The 22,096-nt window shown below is 54.5% G+C and overlaps 7 protein-coding genes across 7 annotated transcripts; 6 read left to right on the top strand and 1 right to left on the bottom strand.

Annotated features, from left to right (window-relative positions):
- Positions 1-164: 164 nt before the first annotated feature.
- On the top strand, positions 165-4,041 carry CMQ_7662 (d-isomer specific 2-hydroxyacid dehydrogenase; the record flags this gene model as incomplete). Its single annotated transcript, XM_014314667.1, has 11 exons — positions 165-354; positions 418-526; positions 723-881; positions 956-1,004; positions 1,137-1,214; positions 1,277-1,410; positions 1,630-1,872; positions 1,932-2,046; positions 2,466-3,073; positions 3,136-3,192; positions 3,420-4,041. 11 exons carry the CDS (start codon positions 165-167, stop codon positions 4,039-4,041), a joined length of 2,364 nt encoding a protein of 787 aa, XP_014170142.1.
- Positions 4,042-6,898: 2,857 nt separating this feature from the next.
- Positions 6,899-7,266, top strand: CMQ_7195 (uncharacterized protein; the record flags this gene model as incomplete). Its single annotated transcript, XM_014314200.1, has 2 exons — positions 6,899-7,027; positions 7,111-7,266. 2 exons carry the CDS (start codon positions 6,899-6,901, stop codon positions 7,264-7,266), a joined length of 285 nt encoding a protein of 94 aa, XP_014169675.1.
- Positions 7,267-9,295: 2,029 nt separating this feature from the next.
- Positions 9,296-9,673, top strand: CMQ_7713 (uncharacterized protein; the record flags this gene model as incomplete). Its single annotated transcript, XM_014314718.1, has 1 exon — positions 9,296-9,673. The coding sequence occupies one exon, from the start codon at positions 9,296-9,298 to the stop codon at positions 9,671-9,673; it is 378 nt and encodes a 125-aa protein (XP_014170193.1).
- A 1,290-nt stretch (positions 9,674-10,963) lies between these two features.
- On the top strand, positions 10,964-11,440 carry CMQ_7649 (uncharacterized protein; the record flags this gene model as incomplete). Its single annotated transcript, XM_014314654.1, has 1 exon — positions 10,964-11,440. The coding sequence occupies one exon, from the start codon at positions 10,964-10,966 to the stop codon at positions 11,438-11,440; it is 477 nt and encodes a 158-aa protein (XP_014170129.1).
- A 1,309-nt stretch (positions 11,441-12,749) lies between these two features.
- On the top strand, positions 12,750-13,354 carry CMQ_7495 (uncharacterized protein; the record flags this gene model as incomplete). The annotated part of the gene is made up of 2 exons (XM_014314500.1): positions 12,750-13,068; positions 13,221-13,354. 2 exons carry the CDS (start codon positions 12,750-12,752, stop codon positions 13,352-13,354), a joined length of 453 nt encoding a protein of 150 aa, XP_014169975.1.
- Positions 13,355-15,141: 1,787 nt separating this feature from the next.
- Positions 15,142-15,614, top strand: CMQ_7454 (uncharacterized protein; the record flags this gene model as incomplete). Its single annotated transcript, XM_014314459.1, has 2 exons — positions 15,142-15,186; positions 15,300-15,614. The coding sequence occupies 2 exons, from the start codon at positions 15,142-15,144 to the stop codon at positions 15,612-15,614; spliced, it is 360 nt and encodes a 119-aa protein (XP_014169934.1).
- A 606-nt stretch (positions 15,615-16,220) lies between these two features.
- CMQ_7572 (tetratricopeptide repeat domain containing protein) lies at positions 16,221-21,367 on the bottom strand (the record flags this gene model as incomplete). Its single annotated transcript, XM_014314577.1, has 8 exons — positions 16,221-16,810; positions 17,522-17,774; positions 17,836-18,066; positions 18,329-18,880; positions 18,950-20,329; positions 20,576-20,646; positions 20,731-20,890; positions 21,170-21,367. 8 exons carry the CDS (start codon positions 21,365-21,367, stop codon positions 16,221-16,223), a joined length of 3,435 nt encoding a protein of 1,144 aa, XP_014170052.1.
- Positions 21,368-22,096: the final 729 nt, after the last annotated feature.

Here is a 22,096-nt window from a genome sequence, read left to right as displayed (position 1 = left end):
GGAGTCTTGTCTGTGGCAAATGGAGCTGCTTGTAGCCAGATAGAAACCCGCCCATCTAGTTGAAATCTAGAAGTCGTTTACCTACGGGCGAGGATAGTTGCATATAATATCAATACCGCCCCCTTTTTGTACCATTCAGACTAGCATGCAGTATATCTCCAGCCATGGAGAAGACTAAGACAGATATTGAAATGGTCGAGGACCGCGGCGATGAACCGAAACCCAACGCCACTGCCGGCAAGCTGATGCGCTCACAGGTCGATGATTTTGGCATCTGGAAAACCGTGCGCCTCTTCCAGCGCGTCGGTTGCATCGCCATGGCCGCTGCCTTCTGTGCTTCCCCGGACGGCTACCGTATGTGATGAGCGCGGTCTTTCTCAGCAGGGACCATCTAATGCCTTCTCTCTCCTCTTTCAGAAATCAACCTCAATGCCGACATCGTGTCTAGCAAAGGCCTCATTCGCCAGATGGCCAAGCCTGGCACGACCATCATCGACGGAAGATACGTCTCGACCTGGGGCAGATCGTAAGTAGTGTGGCTTTTGTTAGCTGCCAGAAAGCTGCCGATTGCTGATCCCTCTCACCTTCCTGCAGCTACTCCAGTTTGTGACAGAGAAGTATGGCCGCAAGCCCGCACTCCTGACCATTTGGGCCATCCTAACAGGGGTGAGGTTCGCACCCTGACTATATCACATGGGCACGCACTCACGCACATCTCAGAGCGTCTTCACCGAGACCTTTTCCACCTGTTGGGACCACTGGCTCGTAGCTAAGCTGCTCTCGGGCCTGGGCGTCGGAATGCTGCTGTCTACCATACCGCTGTACCTGTCGGAGATCACCCCGACGAACCTGCGTGGCTTCTACATTAACGCATACACTTTGTAGGTCGTCCTTCTCGGTCTGTCTGCAGCTGGTTTATCATTGGTCAGCTCTTTGCCTCGGTGGCCTTGAATAGAGTCAACGCTGTTGACCTCCATAATTTTAAGACGCCCATCTACACACAGGTGAGACCGAACATGAAAAAAGAAAGAAAAAAACATAACGACACTGCTCACACTCTACAGTGGACCATGATTGGCATCATCGTTGCCATCTTTGCCTACCTTCCCGAGTCGCCCTGATGGCTCGTCAACCAGGGCAGGATGGACCAGGCAGCCAAAACGCTGAGGTTCTGCCATGGTGACGTCCCGGGCTTTGATATTGACGAACAGCTGGTGTGTCTCTTTCTCCGGTCCTCCGGCTCCTTCTGCGCTAACCCCCTCGTGCCCCTCCACAGGAAGTGATGAGCGCCACCGTAGCCAGCGAGCGAGAGGCGGCCGAGGCCAACAAGGAGCTGGGCGAATGGGCCGTGTTCCAGGGCCGCAATCGGATCCGTTTCGTCATCGCCGGCTGGCCCAAAGTGGCGCAACAGTTTGTCGGCCTAAGCTTCCTGCAGTCCAAGATGCCGGCTTCGCCAACCTCTTCATGGTCACGGTCATCCTAGCGTGTGTGCAGTTGCTGTCCATGATCATTACCGCCTCGGCCATTGACCGTCCGGGCCGTCGTCCGCTGACCGTGTATCCTTACGTTTTGACCGTGCTGTCGGTCCTAGCTCTCGGCATCGCTGGCTGCTATGACTACACCACCAAGGCACTCAATCTCCTTTGCTCTGTTCAGATCTTCTTCGCCTGCCTCGCTACCTTCTCTACCACCGGTGCATCGGCTATTGGCTATTGGCTATGCCTATGCAGCCGAGATCCCCCAACAGCGACTGCGCGCCCGGACGACTGCCTGGTCGCTCGCGGCGTCCAGCATGGTGGCCACCATGTCCAGTTTCTGCTCGCCGCTGATGATTCATGGCACCGCCATTTGGGGCGTCAAGACAGGGTTCTTGTGCGTTGGCGATCACTGACTTGGCCATTATATTGCTCTTGCTGACATATTGCTGTTAGCTTTGCCGGCTCCGGTTCTGTGGCTACGTTGATTGCCTGGTTCATTCTGCCCGAGGTGTCGCAGCGCACACCGGCCGAGATTGACGAGCTGTGCGCCAAGTCCTCCTACACGTCTGTATCTTTGCGTGATTGCTTGCCTGCTGACTCAGCTCATCACGGGTTCGATAAATACGTGCCTCTGCGCAAGTTTGACAAGTGCAGATGCGCGCCGACGAGGTGTATGAGAAACGTGGGGCAGTGGTTTAGGCGCACGGCAGAAGTGCGATACAGAAGAAGATTGCGCTGAGAATGCGCTTCAATTTGTGCAGTGTCGACATGGTTAGCCAAATTTGATGTCATCGCCAGAAGAAGTCTGTACGGAGTACGTCGTAGCAGGAATACATGCTGACCAACCAGCGCAGCATCGGCTAGCGGTACGTCGGTTGCAGCTTCCTGCCGACGCCAGGAACACAATGGTCGTGGCTTGCCAGATTAGGAGTCGGTTGGCGTCTTAACCCCACCGGCTGACGTGATGGGGCCGCCGCTATTGATTAGCAATGCCGCACTCCGTATCTCGGATTTAGCTTCAAGCTATTCCGTATCGTCTCTCGATATCATCCACCACCGCCCATCGCATCGCTGCTCGACGACTTGCCCGCCATGGCTTCCGCGAACGACACCCTTGCTTCCATGCGCATACGCGCCTCTACCTCGCTCGATATTCATATATCGCTCAGCCAGGAGCTCGGCAGTGCCAGCCGTAGCGGCAACAGCAGCAGCAGCAGAAACCAGCGTGCGACTGCTGCCATGGGCACCATGACCGTCACGCCTAACAAGAGCCTTAAGGGCCATGTGCTTCTCATCACAGCCCCCTGGGAGCCTTCAAAGGCGTGGATCGACCAGGTGCACGGCCGCCACCCGGGTCTTCGCGTGATCTTCCGCAAGCTGAGCTTTGGCGAGACGCTTGAGCGGCAGTCATTGCCAGACGAGGACTGGACAGCCGTGACGATCCTGCTGACCGGCGGGTTCGGACTGCCACTTCCCGAGCAGATGCCGAAGCTGCAGTATGTGCAGCTGATCAGCGCAGGCGCCAACATGGTCCTCAAGCAGCCACTGTTCGCCGATACCGACATAGTATTCGCCACCGCCAACGGCGTCCACGGGTGAGCATTCGGGAAGCAGAGACCAGTGTGAGGGCTGCCTACAGAGTAGCTGACTGGTACAGGCCCCAGATTTCAGAGTGGATCATCGCCACGTACCTGGCCTTGAGCCACGAGAGCATGTACCCCATCCGGCCATGTCGAACGTGTTTGCGGGCGGCATTGGCTGACCGATAACCCATAGTTCCTTCGTATCTAGAGCACCAGCGTGCCGGCAAATGGCAGCGCACGACAAGTGCTATAGAAGACTCAGTGGGCCTGCGAATGTAGGTGCACTATCCCCCCGCTATCTACTCCGGATAGCTTCTGTTGTTGGTTTCCATCTACCTCCCTAAACTCACCTTCATAGCGGCATCCTGGGATACGGTAGCATCGGTCGGCAGACGGCCCGCGTGGCCAAGGCGCTCGCCTTTGAGGTTTATGCGTACACGCTGCATCCGCGCGATACGCCCGAGTCGCGTCGCGACAACGGCTATGCGCCTCCGGGCACGGGCGACCCCGAGGGCGTCTTCCCAACACGCTGGTTCTCGGGTGGATCGCCCGAGGACCGGCATGCGTTCCTGAGCTCCGGGCTGGATCTGCTGGTGGTGGCCACGCCGCTCACCGCCGACACCACGCACCTACTGGGCGCCGAGGAGCTGCGGCTGCTGGGTCGCCGCCGTGCCGACGGATCCTGGCGCCCCGGATTCCTTAGCAACATTGCGCGGGGACCTATCGTCGACACGGACGCGCTCATCACGGCGCTCGACACGGGTGTGCTGCGCGGCGCGGCCATTGACGTCACCGATCCCGAACCGCTGCCCGACGGCCACCCGCTCTGGAAGGCCAAGAACCTCATCATCACGCCTCATGTCAGCGGCATCTCTACGAGCTACATGGACCGCGTGCTGGACATCCTGTCCGGCAACCTGGACCGGTTCAGCGAGGGCCGGCCGCTGGCCAACAGCGTCAACCGCAGGGAAGGTTACTGAGATGACTGGTATCGCGTGGACGTGCGAGCTCGGAACAGGATTCGCGATAGAGTACGGCCATCATCTTGCGGACGGGACATCATCTGGCCAGATAGACGCGTGTATGCATCAAAACAGCAACAGTAACGAACGTCTCTCTCCGTTCTTCATCATTCTCATTTGACTGCTGGCATTCTGCGAGATAGACTGTAGACGTCGTAGACCAGGTGGCTCTGCAGTTGGTGATCTATGTTTTGATTTAAGCGCGATCGGCCGCTGCTCTCGCCAATAGAATGAACCGGTGGTACTATGTAGATATCGGAGCGCCTCTACAATGTCGTCTGTACGCGCGGTAGAACTCGTCTCGATGAGGGTTGTCGGAGTCAATGGTGGCTAGACCACAACTGTCAGGCACCTCAGTTAGCCTCAAAGACAGAAATAAGACAAGAGAAAGACAGGACAAAGACTCAATGCAGGGAGTATCGTAACCGCGACTGAACACCAACAAAGGTAAAGTACTAGTTCTGTCTGTTGGCAACAGCCAACTGTCTCGGTTCCTGGTCAACGGCGGTCATCTTCTCGAATGATTTGCTACCTGATAGAGGTCGCCCAGGCTACTACACAGTAGAGCAGCATCTCCTGTGGCGTGCAGGCGTCCACGGAGTAAGATACATTTCGACTATTTCGCAGACCCATTCTCTTGTATTGCCTCCGCTCTGGGACTCAGTCGCTTCTTTCTATCTTAGTACTTTGTACTATGTAGTGCGAAGACAATCATCTTACGATCAAAGAAGATGCGATTACTACACTATTGCAAGCAGACAAAGAATCCGAATTCAGCAACACGGGCAAGCAATCTGTGAAGGTTAAAGGAGGCTATACGTGGCGGTCATATAACGTGATGCACTGTGAGGAGCAGGAGGCTGAATAGGGTCTAGTGTGGGCGAAGGAGTGTTGTGTACTAAGGAAGAAATAGATACATCGCGACCCTTCTGGGAATCCGTATTAATACTAGTGTCATGCCCCGCTTTTGTGCCTTCTGACCAATTACAGGCCCGTACGGCCAAGTGGGGCGGAAGGGCCACAGTGTGGCGGATTCCAATGCTTGACACAATCAAATCTGCTGACGACAGGAGTGTTTTGTCTCTGACCGCTAGACCGTGGGCGCTACGGAGTACTCCTATGTATCTTTTTACTAGATCGGCATTGTCGCAAGACACGTCGTAGTCGCTGACCCGTTCAAGAATTAGGACGGCTCGGGATCGGCTCCTGCCCAATTGCACAATTTGCACAAGTAAGATACTCCGTATCTTGCGATTACGGAGTCAGATAAGCCACGCCGTTTGGGACTCCAGTTTAGTCTCCGTTTAGCGCTTCCGTCTGCTGCCAGCTGCCAGAGCCGTCGAGTTTAGCTTGCTCCTGTCTATCGCTGACAAAGCATGAAATCGTATGATGCCCCCCGTCACGGTGTGGACACCGATGAGCTGCACGTCCGGCTTGTACTTCTTGCAGCGGCCGCAATCGGCTCCAGTGCAGATTGGGGCATCGGGCGAGACAAATGCCCTGCCCCCTATGCTGAGCACGGTAGCTCGCCATGCGTGGCGCGCTCGCCCGACACGATATCTGTCCGCAGTGGCCCATTGCGGCTGATAGGCCCCGAAAGCCACCCCTTTCTCTCTTGTTCTTTCAGCTGTCCACGCTGGCTGCCCTGGTCTTCTGTGCTTACGGCAGCCTCCTTTCGGTTCCCTCCTCTCATCGGCCTCAATTTCTGCTCTGCTTGCGCGTGTCTGCCTGTCTTCTGCGAGGTCCTAAGTCTCCGGCCATTGGTGCGATATAGTCGGGTGGGAATCAACGCATCCCGTTCGCGATTGGCGATGCAGCCTCGCACGACCCTGCAACGACGACCTTTCATCTCGGATCCTCTCGCTGCATGCTCTCTGATCCTACTGCATGTTCTGCAGCTCTGTCGTCGCTTCTCAGGCGGTCCACGGACCCCATTGCCAACGCCTACGGAACCGTGCAGATGCCCTTGAAGCTGTACTGCGTTCGGCGAGCATGGCTCAGTAGAGCCCATGCAGACTCATGTTGCTCGTGAGTGCTGACGACAATACTTGCAGCGCTGAAGATTACTTACGGTTGTCAGGATCTAGCGCGTCTAGACCTTCCTCTGGCGACCCGAATGAACCGACAGACGGTTTCAAACATCAGACATGCATCACCTAGCATCGAATCACATTCCTTTGCAGAATCGCCCAGGATGCATCGCGCTTTGCAGACTACTGCGCTGGCCCGGGCCCTCTCTCCCGCTCCCTCTCCTGGGCAACGTGGGAATACTATTCCCGCTGCACAAGCATCAACTTGCATGCCCGAGGCATGAAATGGGACCCGCCGACGCAAATAAGGAACGGACAGAGATTACTCGTATCTTACAAACTGTAAGCAGTACAGGGGAGAAATACAAAAAAAGACGAAGGGGCGAAGGGACGATAGGACGGGGCCTTCTCGGCTCCCGAATTTCCCGTCTCGTCAGCGCTCTCTGCAGAAAGCTGAATCAGCCATGTGACTCAACAGAGGCCTCTGTCCTGCAGCACAAGACGCCTAGCCTACTTCCAGAAGGGCGTCTTCCGAGCTATCGGCCCCCGGCTCTTCTTCCGTGCTTGGACCATCAGCTTCTTGGCCCCCGACGTTGTAGTCGTGAAAGCTTGTGATGTTTCTGCGGCGTGGAGAGAAAGCCCGAAGATGCCAAGCCGAACGCGCAATGCTTCTGGTTTCAGTGGCAGGTCCCATGTCTTGGCTGCACGCGAGACAGCATGCAGCCTCCTCCCTGTGGACTCGTACGCGTGCACCATGTAAAAGAAAACATGCGACCAAAGAGGCCATGCCTCCGACCGCTGTTAGAGACCGGCCCGGGCCAAACGTCGGGACCGAAATCCTTTTTCTGTTTCTGCAGCTAAAACAGGCTTCGGTGCACCACACCTCTCGGACTGTTGATAGCTTTCTGGCCATGGTAAGACCATCCCTGCTCTGTCTCACTTTGTTGCGCCATTCTTTTCTTTTTCGGCGGATGGCAGACACCAACGACACCAACAGGATTCCGCGGACTTCCAGCAATCAGAGAACAGGACTCCCGCTACGGAGCACTTGCGCGTGTCTCAGATATCCCAACGGCATGTGCAGACGGATACACTCCACGCGGACAGCGTCACTGCCGTTGTGCAGCCGCCGTGCAGCTCGTTGCAGCCCTGAAAGATCCGAGACGATGCAGATGAGCAACGGGCCTCCTGGATTACGTAAGCGCAGGCGAGCAACTGAAAAGACGCAGGCCGATTAGGCTGCAGTACGGAGTACGCTCGCACAAAACACAGGTCTTGCCCGTCCCAAGATGGCTTTCGATTTATCCGCCTATCAGACAGCCCATGCTTCAAACTGTCTCATGTGGCGCCCACGGAAGAAGCTCGCGTGGACCACGGCCTCTTGGAAAACATGAAAAACGAAAGGCCACATTACGTGGCTTTGTGCCCGGCTGGCGGCTCATCTCCTAGGCACCCGGCTGCTTCATACTATGTACAGAAGCCGGCCTGCTGTTCTTTCCCGTGAGGCCTGTCTCACTCCATCGGACGACTGAAGAACCCTAAGTGGAAGTCATCCAAGACATCGGAGATGGCCGTTTGCTCTACGACATGCGTCTCCCTTGTCAAATGATGTCAGTCCGCAGCGGGATACATTCTCTTATCGCATATCCAGCTTTGCATCACGCCTTCCTCTACTACCTTTTCTTCTTATGTTCGTTGGAAATGCCGATCGTCCTCACTCTGTCACGACACAATCCTGCAAGAGCAACGCGTGTGTCCACGCGGGCGCCTGTTTGATTTCTGCCCAGAGCCATGTAGCAACATGTCTCAGCCTTGTGCTGCCATTGTCTCGGAGGAGGAAGTCAGGGAAAGCTGTCGCGCCCGGAAGAAATAGCATGGACATGACACAGCAGGAGAGCGGTGGAAAGAAGCAGCGATCTACCATGGAATCCCAACTCCTTGTACACCACGTTCTTGCTTGTGTTTGTGAGCTCGCAGAGTATGGCCCACACCCAACCATTGCCTTCAGCCACATTCGTCCGATAGGTAGCAAACATCGAGGCTGCTGTCTGCTCTGTTTGCTACCATGCGAGGGCTGGCTACTTAGACTGGAGGCCACGTGCCCTGTTTCGTTTCTCCTGCTTCTTGTCGGGATTACTGTGGCTGTCTGTGGAGAAATTACGCCGGCTTCTAGAACTGTTCCATCTCCTTGCTGGCTGGTTGCCAGATCGTCGGAAAGGGAATAATTACATGGCCAAATCCACAACAAGGTCTAGCCAACCCGGCCACATTCCCGTTTCCAGTCAGGAAACGCCCTCGTGGGGGGGATGAGGCCTAAGATGACACGAAACGAAACAGGAACGGAGACGGGGCGGACGGCATCTTATGAGCCCGGAGCGCGGAGAATGTGTGGGGATATGGAACCCTAGAGTGAGATAAGGCTGCGGCTGAACAAAGGAAGCCATATCCAGTTAGGCAAGAGAAGCGTTGTGGAAGGCCAAATCACCGACGAGACAGCAAAGAGGATCCAACATGGAAAGAAAGACGGGGCAAAGAAGAAACGTTAGGAATGGAACGGCTATGCCAAGAAGCCGTGTCCATTTCGGGAACTGCCTCTGTCCTGACGGGGCCCCTCGCGACATGTCGCCAAACACAGCCAGGCCAGGGGACGATCTTGGTGTTTCCTAGCAGCTTCACATAAATAGACGAGAAGAAGAACACGGAAGGAATTCCTCAGTCTTCCGTGTGCCCCCCAAAACTTCCGTTTGCCTCTCCCAGCAGGTTGTCGATGGCCCCAAACAAGCCGGCCTTTCCAGAGAAGAGAGACATTGATTCTTTGTGTCTGTCTACGGGAGTGACAGAAACGAGTTGGGCATAAAAGGAAGACAAACAGACCTCCAAGTGCTTTCGGGCGATATTCAAGCTCGAAGCAGCTTGATTCACTGACTCGTTCTCGATACCCAAGACTTCAAGCATCTTTTGCATTCATCAAACCGTATGTCCTTGCATCTCTCTCTCATACCTTCTTCGCCGTTTGCGTCTAGACACAAGATGTGCTCAATACGAAATGGCATGCTGATGATCCGACAGGCCCTTTGTAGTTCTTGCCAATTTCAAAGAAAAAAAAAAGCATTGCAGCTCCAGGAAGCAGGAATGTAATGAGAGTGAAGATGTGCACCTACTACTACCTCCACCACCACCATATGCCGCCTTGCCAGCGCGAAATCGACTTTGTCGTGCATTATGGCTATTGTGAGGCGGCGCCCATGGACCCGAGCACCGGCCAGCGTGTTCCATGCGAGAAGCTCTTCTTTGACCAGAGCCAGAGCGTCGACTATAACGAGCCATGTGCCTCAGGCGGCTGTCTTGCCAGTCCAGACTGCAGCTCGGGCACTTGTCGGCTCGCTCAGCTCAATGGCGTGTGGATGTGCTGCCAGTGTCGGCGCGGCGGAAATGTGTATCCATGGTGCGGACACCGGATGCGATCAAGCCCCGATACTTTATGCTATCACGTTTGCTGCGAGCGGTGCGAGCCAGACGAGGCCGGAGGTGGCAGTGGTGACTCTGCCGTGGGTTTTTGAGTATTAGCCGAAGGGGAAGAGGCAGAGTCAAGTTCATGTATGGGTCGTTCGACTGCTTGGCTGGTGTTTTGATGGAACATATGATCTTTTTGCTCCTCGCGGGAAGTCGCTGGACCGACAACTTTCATAGCAATGATACCTTTTATTGACGAGATAAAAGGGAGACTGTAAAGCATTCGGGTCGGACGTGTAGGACTAAAGGCGGGTGTGCGCAATGCGGGAAAATGTCGAGAATATGAGGGGGGAAGGCGCTTGCCAAGAAAGCAGCACTATCCTGGGATAGAGTCCCCTCTCGCAGCGTTTTCTTCATAAACGAGAGGCTTCGTCTCGTGTGACCCACTCGGCCGAGCCGAGCTGAGACAGTCCCGAGAAACGGGGTTGTACAAATCGAGATGGGAGAAGTCATGGCAATTGCAGATCTGGCATGCTTTGGGTGAATCTTGTCAAAATCTTATCGTATTCTTGAGATCGCATCGACAATACCGGGTGCGAAAGGTGTGAAGGTGGGATGGGATGGCTGAAAAGCGGCCATTGCAGTTTGTGCCCCTTGAGAAGCAATATACCATTCGGTACACAAACAAAGAAACCTCCCGTGGCACAGAGGTTCAGGCATGCAAGGGTTCAAGGATTTCGGCAACATACCAATATTCCGTCCATCCATCCACCGCTATTGCCGAGATAATGGCCCTTTGCAGATTTGCCACGCTTTTTCCAACCGCTACCGCTCCATCTCGGAGCCAGATTGAGAGGGATCGGACAATGCGGTGAGGCTTCACCAGCTCTTTACACACGCGGATAGTTGCGTTCATGGCAATCAATGGCCAGCCACTGGGCTCACACTTTCAGCTGTCGAGGGGTCGGAATCGAATATACTTGCTCCGATTCTCACCACCACTACCACCACTTCAACCGTCTTCATGTTGAACTCAGCTTTGGGGCTTCCACACTTGGATCCTCTCTCTCTCGAAGAGAGTGCTCTCGAAGAGAGTAAGCGGTGTAGAGTAAGATCAGACTATGCCCGAGGTGGCAATGCGGCCATGCCCCGTCTTGCTCTCTTCCCTGGCATTGTCAGCCATATATAAAAGGATCCCGCGAGCCTTGCGCCTGTTTTGACAACTGCATCATGAAAAGAGAGAGGTCGTCTCTGATTTCCAAGCATCTAAACACCCTGGTAAGTCAACGGGCACTTGCCTGCCTACATACCATCGACATACTTGTCCACGTCCACTGAAAAGCTCATCTGAAACGAAATTAGAAGACTTTACAGGCCAGGACAGTGACAGGCCCGCCATGTGTCTCAAAGTCACATACACTTTGATCTGTGAGCATGTCAAGACGCAGATGATCTACTGCGCCAACGCGACATACGCGTCTGGACCATCGGCCTCAGGATCTGGCGGATATGACAGCAGCAGCAAAACACATAAAGGGAAAGGAAAGGGAAAAGCTTCCTCTTCATCCTCTCGGACATCGCCGTCCTCGTCGAGCCGCATACCCTGCACCAACCTGACACAGCAGTCGCTGCCCTATCCGACGCCGCCGAGCTTCGAGGATAATCCGCAAACAGCAGCGGCGTCGCTTCTGTCGCCCAACTGTCCGTTGCCCAACTGTCCGTTTGAGGCCAAGAACCGCTGCTGGGATTGCTGTTGGTGTGGCAAGGGGTGGAACACCAAGGGTCGCTGCAGCTGCATATTGCTCATCGATGGCAACCAGGTGCAGTGCGCTCACATTTGCTGTCCGCAGTGCCAAGCCGCAGCGTTTCAGTGATTCTTCTGCTCAAGTGGACGCAAGCATTGTCTCGGCGTCTTGGACAAACGCGATGTGTTTGTATTTTTGTACTTTGCGGGTCATCTTCGCCATGGCTGGACAGAGGGGTGCACAGAAATAAAGTCATAAAAAGGGCCGTGCCGGGATACTGTATGATTTTATTGGATCGGCAAATCACAAAAATAGTATCGACCCCTTCTGTGACCAGATCTAAGACTTGTGCTTGCTGGCTTGGTGCAACAAGGCCCGAGGCAAACAAGATTGCCGATAATAGATCTGGGGGGTATGTTGTATGATGTGTCTCCGGCCGATCTGGTATTACTGAAATCCATAAACTCGGTTGTAGGAGCCAGACAGTCTTTGGCACACCCGCCCCATAAAACCGACAGACACGCTTGTGTTGGGGGAAAAGTGCGGTGAAGCCCGTGTGTACGGAGCATGCATGTGCATTCTTATTGCCATTCTCCTTCTGAGCTATCTTGCCTGATCGCTCCCCTCGCCGGGCGCCGCCTTTTGCGAGACAATAATTCAATAGAGGCGTGGGGACACAACGTGCTGCCGGGCTTACTGTATGCATCAGTATGCAGTTGCACATGTTTTTTCTTTCGCCAGACACTGGACCACTCGCGTCATTGGCGAATAGTTGCAGAGCACTGCCCACCATAGTGCTTGTGTTTGCGTGGGCCATCGTTGTCATATACTGAAACATTTCGGCCGACATCGGCATGGCCAGGCAACGACAGAAGCAGAGAGACAGAAGAGGGAAGTGGTGGAGGCAAGGTGGAGATCCCACGAGCAGATACAGCCAGCCTGCTCAGCTCTTCACCCCCACTCAGCCACCCAGCTTGCTTTGCGGCTGCATGTCTAGGACCGTCAGGAGAAGGATACGATCTATGTCTCACGACATGACGCTTCTGCACTGCCCTTAAATGCAACGACGCCGAGCCGGAAGTCAGTGCATCGGTGCAGACGCATTGGTGACCATCCCGATCCCAGGGAATCGGTAGCGTGGCACAGATCTTCGGTAAGAGGTGCAGTATCCTCACACGAGATTGCTTCTGGTCCTCCCCTTCGCCGCCTGTTTGCTCCCATACTCGAAGAAAGACAAGCAAGGGCCGAAGCGGGAGAGATCTGACTCGTTATGCATATCGTAACTTGCCACTCCCCGCTGCGGGTATATAAGTCGTGCCAGCTACCACGGACTTCTCAGCTGGAGGTTGATGTCGGCACCAAGATATCGAAGCTTCCCAGATCCCACAGCGCAGAAAGCAACAGTAGAGCATCAAGCATTGGTCGTCAGGCCTCCACAATGTGTTACGGTCATCCACACCACCATTTGTGTAGCCACCAGTCGGTCAAGTGGCATTACTGTCCACGAGCAAAGATCGACGTCACTACGGGACACGCGACCATATGTGACAAGACCACATATGCCATCTCACAGCCGTCCAAGGCAGCATGTCCGCTCAAGAACTGTCACTTCAAGGAGCTTGGCGGCGTCTGGGACTGCTGCCAGTGCAAGCAGGGACCCAACACGTTGGGCTGGTGCACATTTCCAAAGTGGCCAGGCTATCAAGATTGGGTCGAGACGTGTGATCATGGGTGCTGCAAGCACTGCACGCGGAGTGGTACGTTTATCGTCTGTGAGCTGCTCATATGAATGCGTTTGTTCTTGTTGTTTCGTCCTCCCTTTCCTTTTTCAACTCATTTCTTTCGTTCTTTCTTTCTGATTGTTTTCGGACGTATGGGCTCCCTCTTCTGACGTTCATGTCCTTGGTAGAAAGCGCAGGCCCCATGCCGATCGACGACTCCAAGAAGAAAACATCAAAAAATTCCGGCAGCTCATCCGGCGGCGCATCCTCCTCGGCGGCGGGCGGAGATGTATACGGCAACTATTATGAACAGCAGAGCTAAAACGGCTATTGCGAGTCGTCGAGTGAGTACCGAGACCGCGGCAGCAGAAAAGATATCGTCGTCGTCGCACGGCCAGGGAAACGGAAAGGGTTATTGAAAGGGCGTGGTGTCCGTGCGCACACTGGTCCTTGTAGGAGTTTGCTGGACAACAAAATAATTTGCATTCCTGCGCAAAGGGGAGAGAAAAGAGATACCGATTGACGGCCAACAGAAGAGGAGCAAAAGATGCAATGGTCAGTTAGATGGCACGTGATGTACGAACCAAGTGGACCTTCTCTGCTACAAGGGGCCAATCATGTTTCGAAATGGCAGGGGTTCCTAGCAAGTACATGAGCTCGTTCACAGAGGCAGGCAGCAGCTATGACGACATGTAAGGTACAAACACGATACGGAGACATGCCACGCGAGTAACTTCCAAGAGTCGTACGTTGCATGCAGTGATCGTTTCCCCTGCTCGTCGCCATTCGTAGACCCACCAGTCCTGTTGGCGATAGCCCTTTGTGCATGTCTTTTTCGACTTGTCTGCCACGTGTAGAACATGTGGCTTCAACCGGCTGCCGATGCCGCCTCATCCTGTTTCGTTCATTCGGCAGATCTGGTTTGGAAAAAGCCGCAAGTACGAGTACGACGTACTCCGGTACGTTGTACATCTCTTACAAAATACGCTGCCTTGACCCAAAGAGGTGTCGGGCACGGCCAGCGTGGATCGCCCAACGTTGTCGTGCTGTCATCCGCTCCCTGCTCGACCCGGCTCGCTTGCTCTTTTGTGATTAGAAGACTGGACGAGCATCTTACGCCGTGCTGTGACCGACGATCTGAATTTAGCCCCTCCCTTCTTCCTTGCCTCAGTAGAAAAAGCCAGCGCTAGCGAGCCGGCCTAATGCAACCGCTAGCGAAGGCGAGTCGCAGGACACTTTGTCTTTGCCAGGCTTTTTCGGTTCGCTGGATCTGACAGTCTTGTGCCTCTGCTCGCGTCGCAGATGGCAGACCAGATGGTCTGGTATCAGTACGAGTACTCCGTATGAGCATTCGGCCGCCGTCGGCCATCTTTGCCGCGGGCGTGTCCTCGTAAGTTTACCAAGCCACTGGAACATAGCAACGGACATGCGACAAGATAATCGCCCGAAACCCACAATTAGAGGCCGCCCCAAAACACTGCAATCACCCCTGTTTGAGATTGTTGTAGGCCACTAAAACCGACAGAGTACTCGTCCCGCCCCCCTTAAACCCCTCCCCCGACCAGCACTAAGTAGCCGAGTGCCACCTTCTTTCAGTGCCGTGTGTTCGTACTGGTCAGCCTGTGCGCACTCCGTAATACTAGATGAGGACCCTACGACGTATCTTGCTAGGATTTGCACACGTGAAGAGATCAAACCACCGCTTGCCCCTTGGGTGGGGGATTTCAAACCAACAGCCTGCTTTTTCTGCGGCAACACGAGGACGCCCCGACTTGGATCTCTTCAATCTCTCCAGCCTCGACCTCTACAAGTAAGATACAACCTGGCTCGGCATTACATATTTAAACCCCCGGCGTATAGTATCCAGCACCAGATCCGCCTTCCCTGACACTCAACAAATTCCACGAGGCAACCGAACGGTTCAGTCATTAAAAGGGGGTCTCGTACAAAGAAATACGGATACCGTCTGAAAAAAAGGGAAAAAGAAAGTCACACCTGCCGATTGGTTCACCGCTTTGCCGCAACGCGAGACAACGTGCTTTCGCTGTCAAAGGAGATTTAGACCCCGTCTTGTCGCTCTCGCAATTCTCTCTCCTGCTTCCCTCTACCATGCCTACTTCGTTGGAGTCTGCTCGGCCCATCATGGCACCATCCGTACGTCTGGCTTAGCACCCCTCATCTCATTCCCTCTCTCTTCTTCTTTCGCCATTCTCCCTTCCTTCTTCGCCACTGCTCCCGGAGATGTCTATATACTGATCTACTTCCAGGCCCGCACCTCAGTCCGCTACAGCACCTACAGCGTCGCACCCTCGTGCGCCCCGACATTCCAGACTACGGACTCCGCCACGGCCGAGATCCACACCATTGAGCAGAATCTCGTCCGCATGGAGAACAAGGCTCTGCAACAGCAGCGCGTTTCCCTGAATGAGGAGAAGACAGCCGTGTTCCAGAAGCTGGCCCTAGGCGCCAAGCTAGATCGCGCCCTCGAGCGTCGCATGACCAGCCAGGATGCTGTTATGCGCCCTCCACGGGCCAAGAAGACCGACTCGACCATCCTCGACGAGAAGAGCGAGAAGCTCTAGGGGTTTTTCCTTCCGATCCGATTGACTCATAATCACACACCAACCATCACCTCCATTGCTGCGTCCTTGACCTGGTGTCGCTGTTGGCGCACTTGCGCTCGTCGCGCTGCGCTGCTGGTATATTTGCTTTTTTTTGCACGGCGCGGTCTCGTTCATTCGGAAGGGCAGAGCAGCGCAACGCCCCCTGTACTCACCTTACTCGTTTGCTATATCCCGGTGTACTTTCTGTCTTTTGTGTATATTTGCCTAGCCGAGGTTGCATTTTGGTTTTTTTTGCATTTTTATCGGACCACTTGTCGAGCGATATCTCGTAGGGGCCCTCGCTTGTCCAGCTCATTGTTTGCGCAGCCATGGGGACATGTAAAGAACAGAGTGGTAATTACATCTAGACAACATATCGACATCTTTGAACGTCGCATGTCTTTTTGTGATTGATTGGTGCTTCTCGTACAACAATTCAGCCCTTCCAGGCTGTCATTACGTTATCGTAAAACGCATGAAGCGCGCAGTACTTTACCATCTTAGAATCAAGGAAAAACAAACGCCATTTGTCCCGTCTCAAGAAAACCAGATTGACCCCTTTGCTTATCCTGCCATCCAATCGCACTACAATGCCTCTTTCGCCTTGTCCAGCCTCCCTTGGATCTCCACGCGCAGCGCCAGGAGATCGTGCTCTTCGCCCTCCATCTCCAGCCCGCGCCGCACCCACTCTTGCGCCTCTTCCAGCCGGCCCATCTCCAGGAGACACTTGCCCCGCCGCCACCACGCTTTTGCGTTGCCCGTCTTCTTGGCCTCCACGCTGGTCTCCGCATCTAGCGCACCCTCGGGCCAGCTCTGTATCGCCATGTATGCCTGTGCCCGGTTTGCGTACAGAGTCGCCACCTCCTCGTTCACCAGCTGAGACGGCTCCCAGGGCGGCCGCGTCAGCGCCATCTGCAAGCCCAGAGAGTAGAACTTGATGGCCTCGGCGTAGCGCCCCTTGCGGAACTCACCATTTCCAGAGTCCCGCAGCTTGTTCACGTTTGCTGTCCGCTTGGGATTGACTGGAATTGGCGGCGGCGGCACCGGCGGACCTCCCTCAAGGCCGATCAGTGCGCGGTGCAGCTGGTTCAGGGCCGTCAGCTCTGCGGCGATGGCGCGTGCTGAGGCCGACGATCCGGCTGCTTCTGTGCTGCTTATAGCCTTTGTTTGTGGGTCTATCTGCAAAGGATAGAACGTGAATGTATCGAGGTCGGCCATGGTTGGTGATTCGAAAGGACAAAATGGGTGCGGAGAGGCAGTACAAAGTCGTGCGACGGATATGTTTCGGTTGTGACTCTAATTCCTAGGTATGTGTCTGCCACGAAAAAACAGTAAATAGTTGAGTGCGTCGTGTTGCGACTCTATGCTTTCGCAGCGTGCCGGCTGAGAGTGGTGCGGAAAGGTGCGAGGTGAAAAGAAGCCAAGTCATAAAGGCCAGCTCTTCTCAATGCTTATCTGATGGGTCTATCGAGAGGCACGTGGAAACAAGGCCCCATATGAGTCTGAGTCATCAAAGCACAGACCACCGACTGCGAGGAATTTCTTACGTCGCATTGCACACACGAGCAAAGAAATTGAGTTCTGTACAGAGTACCAATAGTTTAACTTATAAAGAGACCACTAAAATGGCTGCTTTATTTATGTCCGTAAATTTCGGACGGGCAAAAGGGTATGAAATGGGGTTTACAAGGCATGCATCCATAACACATGGCTCCTACTTTACTTAGTATTATCGTACGTTTCGAGGACTTTCCATCCCTTGATATACATCTGGGACACGAAATATAGCGGATGCTCATAATTCAGGTATAATTTGGGCGTTTTCGTTTGTTTAGCTGTGACGAAGATTAGCAACTTGGACTCCGCTAGGCAATCGATGAACTCACCCATCTCTATCATGTCGTTCCAATGTTGCATGAGAAGGTCGCACTGCTCCCGAGTGACGTGCACCTTCTTCTTTCCTTTGCCTTTGGCTGACTCGATGTTTTCTCGAGGTCGGGGGTGTGGTTTAATAATCTGGCAGAATATGTCCCATCCATCATCTGTGGGATCCATAGTTCGGTAATAGTGCCAGTAACAAAGGATTATGTTGGCGCTAAACTGAAGTTCCTTGACAAAGTCACTGACGGAATATCTGGCCTATATAGCAAAACATTAGTTCAGTAATTCTAGAATATATGGAGGAAAGCGTGTTACGAACATCTGTGATCCAGTTCTCCATGGCATGGCGGTGGCGGTCCTGGGACGAGAAAGATACTTCGTGTAGAAGCATGAAGGTGCATGCGTAAAGCAAGAACCAGTGGTCCGGATTCCCAACGCGGAAGAATCTCTCAAACTCATTAAGTACTTCAGAGGCAAGCGGTCGTAGGAAGCGAGTGACCATGATTGAATCGCACTGGGCGGTGATCATTCGCGGAACCGATATTCTATGCTCTAGAGGATAGTGCCGATCATTGACAGGGCGGCAGCCGAGCTTGTCGGGTCCGCTTATATAAGATGACCCGGTTGTGAAGCCTTTGCAAAGCGGTCAGGGCAATCATGTAGGGGCAATTCTGCTGGGGAAGAGAAGACTCACGAATGCAAAACCACATCCGGAAGAAACGCTCAAGGAATATCTTTTCGACGTCTCCATCCTAACAGCGAGTAAGTTGAATTGCCCATGAACGTCTGCTCAGCACTCGAAAAATTCTTACCGCAAGGCTATAGTAGTGTCTAATGAGGGCTTCCATGTGGTGTCGTACAACGGGAATGGAAAAGCGGGCAACATTCGTTACTGCATGCATGGCATTTTGGAGAAAATACTCCCTCAGCGATTCGGCTGCTTCGTTTGCGTCGAGGAGAGCATAGGGCGGCAGCTCGACATAAAGCTTCTCGAACGTCGTGACGCCGTTCTGGTCGATGGAGGGCTTGGACCACTTCCGGACCAAGACGTCGTTGGCTTCTGGCGTGAATCTGCGAACGCGCAACTTCACCGGCACGGGGCATAAGTCGTATTTGTGCATAGCACTGGAGTAGAAAATCTTCATTTCGATTTCGTGGATGTCGTCGGCGTTCCAGTGGGCAATATCCTTGATCATGGTGCCGGACCATCGCTTAGTGAGATTCAGTCCTCCATGGCGATACAGGCTCATTTCGTTCAGCCTCCAGCGAACACAGTGAATGTCATGCAGAACCTTTTTCGAGTTTTGCGACACTTGTTCGCAGGTAAGACAGATGCCGTTGGGACCCTCGGGTGACGGAACGCACTAAGAAGGAATTTCGGTCAGCCTTTTTCTCTGCTCACTGCTGTTACCAGTCTCGGCACTGCGACCTACACGAATACGCTGGCTCTTGCAGCGAAGGCATGCCCCGATTGTGCGGGTCTGGCTAGTCTCCTGTCGCTTCTCGAAGCTGAAGGTGCTCCGTGGACGTCGCGCTCCCTTGTCCGCCTGCACGAGCTGGAGACTTTGCTCTGCTGATGCATCGTCAGACGCTGGTTCCTGTCGGTCATTGTTGCAAACATTCCGAAGTGTGATTACTTGGAATGACGGGTCATCGTCCACATGATTTATGATGTTATGCAAGGCTGCAGGTGAGGTGTGAATGGCCGCACGGCTAGTGGTATTCTCAGTGAAGGTGTCTGATTCGGCTGCAGCCAGCAGACTGGTCCAAACTCCTTCCTCTTCCAGCCTGGTATCGTTTTCCGGGGGGTGAAACGGGACGAAGCCAGGGTACTCAAGCTCTTGGCGGACAGGTCTGAATGGTGCGAGTAAGGGAGCAGGCGCTGTCCTCGCAACGTCCCGGTAAATGTCGCCCGGACTTGTGTTACTACTGCTGGTACTGCTGGTATTGCTGCTGCCGTAAAATATGTTGTTGCTGTACGATGACGGTGATGGCTGGGCTAGGCTGCTAGCATGCGCACCATAGAATGTACCCGGCTGATGGTACACCATCTGGCTTCTCATCGGCGGGGCCGAAACCGCAGGGACTGAAACCGCATGGAAGACCGGAGGGAGCGAGGCGTGGGGGTTTGTTGACGCGCCGATGGTGCTTGGCGATTCGCCAGCAATCATACGGCGTGGTGATTGTGGAGCCGTGAAGGTGTAGCTGGGAGGACTTTGGCTTTGGTCAGAAGTATGATGAGAGAATATGGTGCCATCACGGCCCAGACTTCCGGAACTAGGACCAGGAGATGGCACTGCCGGAGAGCTGAGAGAATTGACAGAGCCGCGACGGGAAAGGGATCCGCCGGATGTTGAGGAAATGACCGGTAACGACGAATGAACCGATCGGCTATACGGGCCCCAGGTAGCGGGCACACCATTGAAAGTAGAGCCATATGAGTGAGTTGTGTCCAAGATGGAGGCGAGAAAGTGAGGCACACCGGTGGGCTCTGGCTGTCTGGGCGGGACGGCAGTGACTTCCACGATAGGCTCTCGGCCAAGTTGAAGGGTTAGCGAGTTTGTCGGGACGGTACCGAGGCGCACATTACAGCCCTCAGTCAACTTAGTGGCACCGCTATGCGGGTGAAACAGTCTGGGCTTCTTGCTAGAGCGGTCGTAAGACTGCTCGTCTAGAGGCCTTCCAGTGAGGAAGGCCGGGAAGTGAGGCGTTGAACCAGCGGCGCACATTGTCCTGGTAGTGTCATACTGGTAAGCGCCGGAGCTTCTGTGAGAGTGGTTGGCTGATCTGATGTCCCGAGTGTCACGGGAGCCCTGTGAACGATGTTAGAGCTCGTGGAACGGGTGTCAATTTGCGGTAGGTCGAAGCGTTGTGATGACACTTTCACGCGTGGATTCGCAGGCCACCGCAGACTAGCTAAGTGACAGTTCGATCGGAAGAAAGCAGAAAAAGAAATGAACCAAGAGGTTGAAGAGGGGGGGGGCAGATGGAGAAGGAGGGGCACGAGGATGGCCCAAGGAAGCAAGCTAGTTGACCGTAGCACATTTTGGATGACTTACATCCCGTGAAGGAGCGGCGGGCCTCGAGACGTGTTCCATTCCTACGGCAGCAGCGGCAAGCCGTGATTGATCTGTCGCTTGTCGTCTAGTTCGATGGGGCAGCTAAAATGGTTCACCGGCCTGCTGTTGCTGCGACAGCATCGGGTTGAAGACACAGTTCCACCGGCGAAGAGAGTCGGTGTGGGTGAGACGTTCGACAGGCTGCTGTTCGTCTGGCCCAGCCCCTGCCGTGTTTTCGATCTCCAGATCTCTTGGGGTTGCTGACAATCGGGAGCGGGGGGCCAAGAGCCGGCGCGAGACCGAGTTTGCAGAAGGCTGTCTGATCAGCAAAATTCACGATGAGACAGGAAGAGTGGCAGACGGCCGGCAAAACAAGACAGCCAGAGAGGAGCGAGCGAGAGCAAGAGGTGATTGGTGATTACAGTCTAGAAAAAGCGCAAGAAGAGTACGGTCGAAGCGAGATTGGGCCAAAATATAGAAGCGAACAACAGATAGTAGAATGCCCGGGTGGGTGCCGTTGCAACGGCAGATTTGTGATGGGGATGGGGCCAGCCCAGATGGATAGGTCCCCACGCAGACCATTTATTCACTCACCCGCTCTCGACTCGTCCAACCCGCAGACGGCAGCGCTTCGGTTGGGCAGCCGCTGTCCACATATACTCCGTACCGGTGCTCGCGGGCGCAGGCGCCCGAGAAGCCCTTCTTTGGAGAATCAGCCCACGTCTGGACTCGGCCGCCAATCTTGCGGTCTACCGGTGAAGCAGATCTGGGATTGAGCAGGCTCGAAAGCATGCGTCGGGCTCCGTACTCACGCGTAGATGCCAACGATCTCTCGTGAGCGTGTCGCACTCGAGACAGCGCCAGCAAAGACCGCAAGTGGACGGCAGCAGTGTCAGACACGGGCAGCACGGGACGGCCACCCAGGAGCCAGTGTCCGGAGATCCAAAGTGCGGGCGTGCTCTGCACGTCGGAAAGTGCAGAGGGTGGCGAGTGTGGTGTTCAGGACTGCACAGGCGTGTGGACACGTCGCAGGCAGGATAAGGCGGCCGAAAGACGACAGAACCATGCGTGCAACCGCACGATCACACCTTGGGAGGATCTTGGCCGGGGAGGATCTTGGCCGGTTCAACTTGCTGTGCTGGGGTCCGGGACAGCCAAACAGCGGCCGTCGAGCTATTTAATATATATAAATAGAGGGACGGCAGGGGAGCCCGCCAGGACAACAGACGAAAACAGTGTCAGGAGCGGTTATTGAGTGCCGTGCATCTGGAGAGGCGGTTTCTGAATGAGAGACGGTGAGGAATGAGCTGGATCAGTTGCCAGACCCTCGGGGAATGTATACGAAATGAATGTTGACTTTCGATACCGCGGTTACTGAGTGTGGGAGAGGGAATTTTGGGTTACAGGGGAGGGTGTCAGCAGAAGGCAGCAATTGAGGGGGGGGATGTGAAGAGGGGAGAGGAGGGGAGGGGAAACCGGAGGGGGGGGGGCAGATTGAGATGAGAGCGAGAGAAAAGAGGT

Source organism: Grosmannia clavigera (genome assembly GCF_000143105.1).
Source record: "Grosmannia clavigera kw1407 unplaced genomic scaffold GCSC_173, whole genome shotgun sequence".
Classification (NCBI taxonomy): domain Eukaryota; kingdom Fungi; phylum Ascomycota; class Sordariomycetes; order Ophiostomatales; family Ophiostomataceae; genus Leptographium; species Leptographium clavigerum.
The sequence above is the reverse complement of the archived record's forward strand: the minus strand, read 5'-3'. Positions and strand labels throughout refer to the sequence as shown.